The following is a 12,613-nucleotide window of genomic DNA, read 5'->3' on the forward strand; positions in this document are numbered from 1 at the left end:
TGGAGATTCCTTGACTTCTAGACATCTTAAATATGGATGTCACATTGCCACATTTCCACTTGCTACATGCATGAATGATATATATTCTATTTTTATGTCACATACTTATATTTTTATATTACTATTATAATGATTTTCATATCTTCAATTAATTAGAGATCAAGTAACTTGCCTACCCTATTGACTTCAATGTTACCCAACATTTCCTCCAACCCCTTACAAACATGTACTTAGGAATATCATGTCTCCTTTGCCCTCTGATTTTTGTTTAACAGTTTATGAACATTCCAGGGAAGCTAGGAATATAAAGAGATCTAACATAATTCTCTAAGTCTTAACCAACAATATATTTGATTATATTATTGATACATAGATACATGGTTTTTTCAATTTTCTTTAAATCATTCAATTAATATTTCCCATTTCTCAGTTTTTGGTAGGTAATGATGCTACTCTGGATTGTTAACCGTTATGATGTCAATATCAGACATTACAATCCGACAAGCATAATATACTTTAAAATTTTAATGTGGTTATCATGGATGGCTTCTAGAATTGGAAAAAAAAATCTTATTACATTATCCTTCTTTGTTGAGTTTGACTATGGTATTGGTATTAATTCATAGAATCCTAATAAAACCACCAAACTCCTTGGCTTTTTTGTTTAGTCATAAGACTATAGATTACAGAAGCAGCCTATACAAAGTGTTTGGATATTTTGAAGCTATTGAAAAGAGAAGAGAAAAAAGAGGGCTTTACCAAGAAGGTCAAAGAGAAAGGGTGAACCAAACCATATCTAATTATCAACCACTTCTACCCTTATGAAAAATATGCTAAAATTCTAACCTGCTGTTTGGAAAATGGAAGCTATAGAAAGATTAATCATTGCATCATTCTTTGACAATTTAATTGCCCTTTTCAAAATGTTCAATGATCCCTATTTGACTTAAAATATCTCAATATAATATTGTAAAAAGTAAAAACACTACTTTAGTCAGCATGAAAAATACATTATCTTTAATTAAATAAAATGATGAAGGAGCAGCCAGCATTTTGGTACTAGTTCAGAGATTGAACAAGTGACATATCACATTATAAGAATGATATATAATAACTCTATCTCATAAAAAATATGAGAAGAGCGTAAATAAGTCTGAGTTCTTTGAAAAAATGGTTTAAGTGAGATCACTGGTTATTATAATTTAAGGGCTATTAAAAAAAAAGGACACTGGGAAAAATGTGATTTAAGAGTACACAAGTCTTACAAGGATTGTAAAGTGTAACTATCCAATATGCTGTGTTGTTCTAAAACAACAAATATTATAGTTTTCCGTGCAAAACAAAAAATACCTACTTCAGTTGCAAGTTTCAACTTACAAGCACTAACGAAATTAGTATAAAACTCTCAAACGTGACCAAATTTGAACACCTTCCCCTAAAAAACTATCGAATAGCCAACAAAACAAGTAATTAATAAATAATGAATCAATCAAAGGGATCAGATCATGGTCTCCATCTATATGAATACTTAACGTGCTTTGATTAATAGAGGTCGTTTTCAAAACAATGAGGTATTAGGGCTTCAAGTAGGTGAAATGAAATGTTCAAACAAACGGCAAGGGGAGGGGTGGAGCCTCCTTAATATAAGGCTAGTTAAGCCTCCTCAAATTTTTGCATGTAATTTATTTTTTAGGACTATTTTGGTGTAATCGTTAATGTGTAGTAGGTAACAATTCTATCGAATTGGCAGATTCAGACTTAGATCGAGGTGAGCCAAGAAAGAATATAAGATAAATTAAAATATTATTATCCAAACTCTTACTCGAAAAAACTTTAAAGTAGTTAAACTCACTCATTTGTTACACAAGCTCACATCAAGTTTCTAGAGAAAAAAATTAGTTTATGTATACCACACATTGGTTTAGTAAAAAAGTGCACATTCTCCTAGTGATTTTATTTGAATGGGAACAGTTCATAGGTATTTTAGTGGGACTAGTATGAAAATCACAATGGGTAGAATAATGAGTGTGTTACTAGTATTTCTCCTCTCTCTTTGCATAGTTCTTACCCAACTTTATCCATCCAAGTACGCAAGCATGCGTGCATGTTATGGTACGTCAATGGAACTCTTATAAAGTCATGGGTTGGTTGCATTGCATGCCATGTTTAGGTGATTTTAAGTTTCCCATAACAAGTGCAAGAAGTGAAGTTCAATGATTAGGTGATTCATTATTGGAACAGAAAGTATATATCTGAAGAAACTGTGAAATACTAAAATCCAAACAGGCTCCTTTGAGAACAATTTGAAACTTGTGGTCATTTAACTTGTTTCAAAATGGTGGTGTATAAGTTAAGGTATAGAATAGATTCAGATGAAGAATTACGATACGTATATATTTACGTACACGATGTCGTGTTCCTCTTCAACCATCAACCATTTATTACATTTACCAGACATCAAAAATTATCATTCTTCCACCATCCCATTTTTAGCAGAATTCCTGCTACGGTTAGAAAGAGAGAGGTCAACTTTTTTGACACACTTTATGGTACAACAGATGTGCTCCCGGAAAGGAGTCACACTCGGTGCTGCCAAGTGTCGTTGTTTTTTGAGTAAGCAATTGTTATGGGAAATGACTAATTTGGTTTCTAAAGATTTGAACATTTCTAAATTGGTTTCTTGAATTGGGTTAAGATTAGTTATTTTAAAGACTTTATTGTCTCAAATATTTGTCCTAAAAGGATTAATTAAACCAAAAAAGGGTTAACTTAACCCAACTTAAAATACTTTAGGACTGATTTTGAATTTTCAGAATTTTATTAACTAATTTGATAAAAGGAGTCTGATGAGCGAAGTTGATTGTTGACTTCCCTATCTTCTCCATCTTCTTATTCACACATATAAACAATATTCTAATCATCTTATCATAAATTCACACACATATATATATATATATACCAATAAGGTGGTGGTCTAATAGTGTAAGATTTATTAGATTGTTCGATTATATGAACGATAGTTTTTAGAGGAAAAACAACACACTCCGAAAAAGATTAGTTCTTTAATTAAAGTATGAAGTTAACGGTTCAGTCTCGAGTTTGTTAAAGCAGAATCCGTAGAAGCTAGAGGCCCAATCCACACGAAAGAGAAGGGCATGTATTGTATTACTTTGAGTTTCATGAGGGGTAATGGTGTTTATTCGAATATTCGCACCACACCAGAAGTCAGAACTAATGTGACTAGTTAACAAAAAGAGCATTAAATAAATAATGTGTCACTGTTAAGCGTCGACACTATCTAGAGAAATATGATTTAGCCTATAGGGATGGAAATAGACCTTATCTTTAATAATTCATAAGATAAACCCATAATCTATGTTTTAGATTCTCTCTAATATTAAAGGATATGATATTAGGCATAAATGGTGAAACTAATTTTTAACAGTTTAAATTTCTATTTCTTTTAAATTAAATAATGTAAAAAAAAATACAATATCATATTTCCTCTTCTAATCAATAAAACCTGGCCAAACTTTTAGTTTATTTCTGGTTTTTTGGTATAGAGGGAAATGCATTCAGTGCTATCAAAGTATCTCCTCACCTCCTAGATAAGGAACTAATCGATTTCAGAGTTTGTGACTATGTATCCCAACAAATATTGCTAATCGAATACTTGAAATTTTTTGTTATAATTCAATAAAAAAAACTTATGGTAACTGCAATTTGTAGCATGCTTATTTTAGCCTTTACTGGAGATAATTGATTTGGATATCAAACAGAACTTTATATGTTTTAATTATTGTTTTTACTGTATATTTGTTTTGGTCTCCACTTGTTATTTTTCCATATATAATTATCATTAAAACTTGAATAAAAGAGGAGAAAAAAGTATACACGTAAGAATTTTTTACTAAATGCATGAATGTTAAACTCATAAAAAATAATATATATGAATAATGATGTCATTTGAATTAAAAAAATTAACAACTAACTATGACACATGATGAAGCTACAGAACCTGATTAATAAAACACCTTTGATCATATATTGTAGCATGCAAATCTTATGTGACATTTTCTCAATCGAATTATTAATTGTAAATGTAAACATATTGATGCAATCGTCCCCCTAATCTGCACCCATCATGCATATAGAACCCTTAGTTTCTGGCTATTAATGTGATGCTAACTGGCCATTTTTATAACTCAATAATACTAATATATAAAGTGATCTTTCATAATCAATTCACTAAGTTATAAAATATAAGGTGTACTCAAGAGTTCGAATTCAGAGTTTAAAATTACATCCCGGTTCAAATATTTCTCTTTCCTTTTGTTATCTCTCCTTATAATATAAATAATATAATATGTCAACATACATTTTTTAACATCAGTCCAAGTAGCTAAAGAGATGAAGCTGTATATAGAAATAATACATTTAAAATATAAACCTGTTATTTTAAATGTATTAAATACTTCGCTTTTAATAAAGTTATTGTTTTTTATTTTCATTCTCTCATCCATAAAGGGCTAAAAAAGAAATAAAGCATTGAAAATACAAATCTATTACTACTTACCTATTAACTACATTCCATTTATAAAAAATGTCCCAATTGTCTTGAATATTCTCTTTCTTGAATGAAATATTTACAAAATCCCCATAGGACTACATGTAAAATTTTATTTTTTTATCTCCTTGACCCTTATAAGAGTTGCTAAAAAGCAAGCACATTTATAAAGTAGAATAATAAATGAAAGAAGTTTGGTGAGGGGTTTCTAGAGTGGGTCATCATCACCCCCTACAATTACAAAGAAACCAATTATAGACCAACCCACCCACCCACCTTAATTCAACACTCCACCGTCAAACTAATTTTGTTCTCCATTTATTGTCTCAACTCTTTTACCGCCACCATATATTCATGTTACAAGTACATTCCATCATTTTCTTACTATACATCTTTCCTCACATTCTATACAAAGAATTAATAAATTAATGATATCTTACCAACCAGGCTAGTATAATTTATGAATTAAGTTTTTTATAAGTATGATACAAATCAAAGTTCGATCATGTTGTGTACATGAAAAAGGATATGTTAATATATGCATCTAATGTGTGTTCCGAATAAAAATGTCTTCATTGTTTTTTAGTTCATCTGATCTTAATTATAATCTTACTATAATATACTTTTTATTGAATTATACATATAATTAGAGTAGTTAATAATGTTATAACTTTATCGGCAAAAGTCTCTTTGGATAATCCACGTAACTTGTTGTTTCTTAATAATAAAGAAATGATAAATAGGAGGAAAAAACAATAGATGTAAAATATCATTAACATCTATAAAATCGTGTTTTATAACAAGAGGGAGGATAAGCTTATTATTATATATGTGTAACTCAGCTTGTTTAATTGTAAAGATAAAATTATATGATGGTAGATGGATAGTTACACGAAAGTAAGAAACAGATCAAGAATGACAAGTTTTTCTTCGTTTTTTTGTTGGTTTAGATAACATGTTTTGGTCCAGCTTATAAGATTTCATTAGATTTCAGAATAACCAAATATCAAGAATTTAATTCATATGAAATAACATATATCCTAAAATAGATTAGTTTATTGTCAAAAAGTAGGAATATTATTGACCAAAAAAAAAAGAAAGATAATTAAAATATTTTTACTAGTTAATTAATGCCATGCCACATTGTTGTGATTCTTGTGAACGTAACATGTACTTGTAATATGTAGGACCCATAGTGTACCAATAATTATTTTACACTAGAGAATCTTTATGAGCTTCTCCTACCAAGTTGTGTCTTTCCCTTACTATAATCAAAACACATCCTTATTCTTTTCTTCAATCTTCTTCCCCTTCCATTCCACAACGTCACAAACAACCAATTAACATGTTCACCTCTCTTTACAGCGGCTTCCTCCGCCGTTGCTTCAGGGCGGCCGGACTCTCCTCTCAATCCATTGACCTAGATGATAAAACCACCCTCCACTACTGGGGTCCCACAGAAATATCCAAAACCCAAAAACCTTCCCTAGTTCTTATCCATGGGTTTGGTCCTATGGCTATATGGCAATGGCGTCAACAAGTTCAATTCTTCTCCACTCACTTCAACGTCTATGTCCCCGACCTAATCTTCTTTGGCCAGTCCACAACAAAGTCTAGCGAGAGAAGCGAGAATTTTCAGGCACGGCTTTCACTATTTGAACATGAGTTACATTACCCACCATTTATTTGTATTACTTTTGTTTGAGAGTCAGTAATGAATGATTTGTTGACAGTATAAAAACCTCATTACACTGTCGGTGTATATTGAACATTAGAATTTGACAACATTATTATACATAATAGATGTGATCACATTTGTTGTCTAAGAATTATTAATGTTTTTTCAGGCAGTTTGTGTGGTGAAGCTTATGGAGAAGTTAGAAGTGAAAAAGTTTGACGTGGTGGGAACAAGCTATGGTGGGTTTGTAGCATATCATTTAGCTACGATGTTGGGAGAAGAAAGGGTAGAGAAAGTGGTGATAGCAAGTTCAGGTGTTAACATGAGAAAGAGTGATAACGTGGCGTTGTTGGAAAGAGCTGAAATGGATAAGATTGAGGATCTCATGTTGCCTTCTACTCCTCAACATTTGCGCAAATTGATGGCTTTGTCTGTCTCTTCCATGCGTTTCTATATCCCTGATTTTTTCTTGAAAGATTTCTTGAATGTAAGTTCAACTTTTTTTTACTCTTTCTTTTTTTATGCTTTAGTTTATCTTCAATTTTTTGATTATGTGGAAAACAATATTATTAGTATAATTGACACATTAAGTCAGTCCAAGTAAACTCGATAAATAGATAGATTTTGAGAACAAAAATTAAACTCCAATATACTCTAAATCATTTGGTTTGGCTTCATATAAGCTGAACCTAATAGTCCATTTGGGACACATAAGGGGGAACCCTTGAGCAGATTATTTTGGCAACTCACCACATATTAAAGAATCTATTGTTCTAAACTATAATAGATTAATGATATAGAAATAAAAACAAAAAAATTAATAAATATTTAATTTTTTAATTGATGTTATTTATTATTTATCATATTTTTATTGGCCTGTTAGGTCAAAGTCACATCTAACTCATAATACATGTTACAAAATAGCTATTCTGTTACTATTATGGGTATTATAAATCAATTATTGTTTGAGATATGCAAAACTTGATTGGATATCTTTATACTTTGAAAATGATTACTTTCTGTTTTCTGATCGGTAGTTGAGACACACTCTTGGTGCATATCAATAAATAATAGTGCATGGGGCATACGGTATAGGCTTTCTGCACCATTTCCATGTTATTGAAATTAATAGTGAGATCTAGAGCAATAAAGTAAAGATTTTCGTCCCATCACTTATCTAATGAAACCAACCAGCATTGAAAATCCTACACGTTCCGTGTCACATGTCTAGTCGTTGGGAAAAAAGGACCACACACACATATATAAATTTTCATATATAATATCTATTTGAGTGACTATGCATTTGAGAAACAAATAAACAATTTCCTCCACCTTGTTGCATACAATTGCATATACTTGCCAACACTAACCTTGAACTACTGCATACGTGGGATACAACAAGTCTAATTAGAGATGACCATGAGTTTGAATGGTCCACGTAGTGCATTACCAAACCATCTTATTGTTTCATTTTTAAACTAAGATCCACCCTAGATCAATGTTGGTATCAATGGGTAATTATAAATTCAAAAATATTAAAAATAATTATGAAAAATTTATATAATTGTATGTTTGTTTCTTTAAATCTTATATGTTATTTAGATAATTAACAAGAGAACAAACTATTAAATATAATTAAAATTTTAAAGAGAATTTAAATTGACTATTAAACATAACTTATTTTATCAAAAACATAAAAAAAAATAAAGTCACTACTTAACATTATATGTAAAATTGATTTAGTAATAAATGTTTAATTAATATTATATTATATATATGAATTAATAATATAACATCACATCACACTCGTTAACCATAGAACATCATTATTTAACAACATAACAGTCACATTTATGAATTAATATGATATTATAATTATGAATTAACAATATAAAATTACAATTATGTTTAACAAGATATTACAATTATGTTAATATATATATATATATTTAGGAAGGGCGGGTCAGGGTACCAACATGTATGGATGCCTAATTACCTAGACCCATGCAATAGCGGAACTCAAAAATCTCGAATCTCAGTTACTCATAAGTTCAAAACATGGACCCATACCTGATTCTTACATGTATTATTTGTGGATACTTGCAGATATGCAACCGTAAGTCTAATTGAAAATTAAGAGAGAATATAATAATAAGATGAGAAATCTAATACAAGTTAATTTTATGACCTTTATGCAGAAATTATACTCAGAAAACAGGAAGGAAAAGATGGAGCTTCTACATGGGTTATCCCTAGGAAGGGATGACACTTCAATCATTACACCTCTTCAACAAGTAGGCGAATAATTCATACTTACATGCATACCCCTACAATTATATACTGAGTATAAAATTAAATATTGGATCTCATAAGTATTATTATATAATGATTTATTCATAATCTTCTTATTCAGGAGGTTCTGATAATCTGGGGGGAGAATGACCAGATATTTCCTGTGCATAAGGCTCATGAACTGAAAGAGTATGTATCTAACTTCTTCAATATTAATAGGAGTGATAAATCTATGCACTCACACTATAAAGATATATATATAATCAGCATATTTTTATCATTCATTTGGATTACTTTTTTTTGTAAAGTTTGAGGATGATGCAGTAACATTGTATACATCTTTTTCTCCCTTATTAGAACACGTTCCACTAACATGAATAAAGTAATTATTGCAGGGTAATCAGTAATAATAAGGTAAAATTGGAATTGATAAAGAACGCATCGCATGTGCCTCAGATTGAAAAGCCAGCAGAATTCAACAACATCATCCTAAATTTCTTACACAGGACTACTTGAATTTATATATACACGCAATAAACCTGTTATATTTCTTTTATTCACATGATGCTTCTTTTACTTAGATTTATTCATTATGGGTGTTTCACAGGATCTATATTAAAAATATTATAACATCAAGATCATCTTATCCGAATTTAATATTATTCATTGATTAACAGTCTCAATCACAACGAAAAATAGAAATGATTAAATGTTGCATAGAAAATATAAAATATTTTACATCAAAATGTTTTAGAGTGTATCTTATATTAAGAAGATTAATCAGTGAAAAATTGAAAATCCATTTTAAGTTATATAGTTTTGAAAATTATACTAATATTTAAGAAAATGAGAATAATGCATCTTAATCCACATACAATTGTTTAATATAATTGGTAATTTTAAATTTGATCAGTAAGTAAGCAAGAATAATAAGGCCAAGATTTATTCTAGTCTATTAAAATGTGATTAATGATATTGTGGAGATGCTCTTCATTTTTTTTGGGTACTTCTTTTATCTAATTACTTCTTTTCATTTTTAATCCATATTATTCATTTGATGGTCATAAAATTTTCAAGCAATTATTTAAAGCTTGAAATCTTATTCATTTCATACATTTTCTTTTAGACTGTATTTGTCAGTTGATTTTTAGAGATGGGAGAATAGAAAGAGAAAGCTTGAAACTTATCTTATAAATATATTTTATGACTTTAAAGTCTTTATTTTTCTTCCCCAACTTTCAAAAATCAACTTACAAACAAACCCTTAAAATATAAAATATAGATAACATAACTAGTGCTTTGAAAGCCCCACAAATCATACAACATAAATGGTTTATGGCATGATTCGAAAAAGGAATATTTGCCATCTAAATTTTACATCTAACGTATACACGTGCAAAAAAATTTTATGGCATAACATTCAACTTCTCTCCTTTCCCTTTATAATCATTAATTTATTTTTCTGCTTATATAAATATTGATCATTAAAATAGGAAGAAAAAAATAAAATTGAGAAATATTATTTAATACCTTTTTTAAACTTTTGAGTTCTGAACCACGTAAATAAATAGGAACACAAGATTTCTTCAAATTACACAATTAAAAAAATATAGAAAGAATAATCTTACTCTTCCTCTAGCATTTGTGTTTTGTTGTTGTTTCATTCACGGGTATCATTTACTAACCAGAGACGATGTTGGTCGAGTCATATGGAACCATTACGAGAGGTGTAGTATTTGTGATTAATTGTCAAAAAAAGATTCACTTTCATAATGTATTATTTTCTTCAATCAGGATCTTTAGTCATTTTAGATAATATATTATTTTCCAATTAGTATAAGCTGTGATGTTATTTTGGGCCCTGCTATACATTTTACTCCACAGTTATTCGGTGATGGGTTTTTCTGTTAGTGGTGGGTTTCGTACTTGGGCCAAGGAATACAATTATTAATTTACCAACCGATAAGTGTATATGACATCTATTAGGGTAAGCAAGACCCCGACCCTACTTGCTTACCTTGTACAGTTTGATTATGATTGAGTTTGAATAGGGTTAGGTCTTATTAGGTCTATGACCGAGTTTGGGTCAAAAATTAGATCTAGATAATATTTAGGGTCCGATAGGACCAAACATGACACAGTTCAATTCGTCTCATAATCACTCACTCATTATATTTGTATGTGTATATATTCAAATATTTACAAAGTAATAATATTTTTTGGTCGAAAATATTATTGATTATTTATTTTGATCATATATACATGATTAAAAATATATATACATATATCATTTTATATATCAAATTTTATATTCATAATAATAAATAATATTGAGAAAACTTTATTTAAAATGAGTATATATGATATTTAGTCGAGTTTAGGATCGGGTTAGGTTTAAAGGCTGACCCAATCAATATTTAAGAGTTGGGTTAGTTTCAGGTCTAAGGCCGAGTCTTGAGTTCAAAAAATGACCCGACCAACATTTATGGTGGGGTAAGGACAATCATTAACTTGTTCCAATCAGGCTCATACTCACTTAACATATACAGGATCACATCTGCTGTCCCATAGTTTGTGACACTCTATATATTATGGGCTTGTGATTGATTAGAAAAATATTTTATAATTAAATTTTAACTTAAATATATTTTCTCTGACCAATCACAAGTGCATAACACATAGAATAATACAAACAATGCGACAACATATATATAACGATCGACATGTACCTTCCACTTAGCTATTTTTACTTGCTTTTTTAATAACAACTAGTACTTGACTACAAACAACTTATTTAAAGATAAAATAAATCAATATATTAAAGACACAATCAATTCTTGATCTGTAGATGCCGGAGACAAGACAAGAGTTCTGTTTCTGTGTTAAGCTTGACCACTTATTTAACGATTAGGTAAAAGCCAACTCTTTTGCAATTAATTTTGTTTTAGTTATCGAAGTTTGAAGTTCTACATCTTTTCTTCTGTTTTATTTTGTAATGTTATTATCAGCTAATAGTTTACACACGCATTGTATGTCTAATATCGTTTTAGAACACTAATTTGTTTGTCTTTCATCCTAAGGGGATACATAATATATTTTCTAACTTACATTGTTATTCTCTCTTTTTATTTTCCTTTGTTATGTGGGAATCTTATTGTACTTTTATTTTCCTAGTTTTGAAGTTAAAAGTATTTTTTGTTTTTTTCCAACTTTTACGGTCTGACATTCTTTTCCTCATTGGTCTGAATTCTGATTTATCCTTTGTTTTTTATCCATTGGTTTGAAGTTTGAACTCAGATTATATATATTCTTAGCCTCCATTCTTAAAGTTGAAAATAAGCAATGAAAATGGTAAACATGTATTGTTTAATTTTTTTATTGCATACATATTTTTTAATCTATTATCCATATCCTTTTGAATGTTTAGTGATTCTATATTTCTTTTACAATACAAATAATCAAAATTGTTGTCATACAATCTACTATAGGAAAGAAAAACTAAAAGATAACAAATTTATATATCCAAGGGAAAATTCTTCATAATATTAGATGAAAATACTAGATATCAAGTTGAAGTAATAAAAAACTGTAATTTATTAAGCGATTCTTGAATCAAATTTCACATAATGTAAAACCAAATTCTGCATTCAAATGTGTGAAAGAAGCATTAGAGGGTCAAAAGTGAAGGCAACTGAAAGTGGCAACTAGCATCTTCAACCACTCATATTTGTTATTTCTTGTCTATACTCTCTTCCCTTTTCTTTTGACTGCCAATTTTATTCCAAAGTTGGAAAGTTATTTTGTTTTTTATGATGGATATGTTTGTTGAGAGAAAATAAAGAAATAGGTTTTTTCTGAATAGGTAAGATTACACAAATCTCATCACTCTAATGTCTAATCTTAAATATATTACAATATATGTGCATATGGGTATCCTATTATTCAGCCAATTAGTATTTTATATACATTTTGTTTGTAGAAATGTGCCAATCTGTCAAACACATAGGTTGAGTGAAATTTAGATGTAGGAGTAGAAAGTGGCAGGCGGAGAGAGAGGCAAAAAACGCACTGGAGTG

The 12,613-nt window shown here is 29.6% G+C and overlaps 1 protein-coding gene across 3 annotated transcripts; it reads left to right on the forward strand.

Annotated features, from left to right (window-relative positions):
- On the forward strand, window positions 5,801-9,111 carry LOC109327323 (2-hydroxy-6-oxononadienedioate/2-hydroxy-6-oxononatrienedioate hydrolase 1). Of its 3 annotated transcripts, none has more exons than XM_019560415.1 (5): window positions 5,801-6,206; window positions 6,415-6,732; window positions 8,444-8,539; window positions 8,659-8,749; window positions 8,888-8,978. In XM_019560415.1, exons 1-5 carry the CDS (start codon window positions 5,913-5,915, stop codon window positions 8,935-8,937), a joined length of 849 nt encoding a protein of 282 aa, XP_019415960.1. In that variant the 5' UTR covers window positions 5,801-5,912; the 3' UTR covers window positions 8,938-8,978. The 3 variants fall into 3 exon arrangements, with proteins under 3 accessions (XP_019415960.1, XP_019415959.1, XP_019415961.1); XM_019560414.1 differs by having other exon boundaries at window positions 5,802-6,206; window positions 8,659-8,726; window positions 8,933-9,111; XM_019560416.1 differs by having other exon boundaries at window positions 5,803-6,206; window positions 8,659-8,730; window positions 8,942-9,037.

Source organism: Lupinus angustifolius, chromosome LG15, assembly GCF_001865875.1.
Source record: "Lupinus angustifolius cultivar Tanjil chromosome LG15, LupAngTanjil_v1.0, whole genome shotgun sequence".
Lineage (NCBI taxonomy): Eukaryota > Viridiplantae > Streptophyta > Magnoliopsida > Fabales > Fabaceae > Lupinus > Lupinus angustifolius.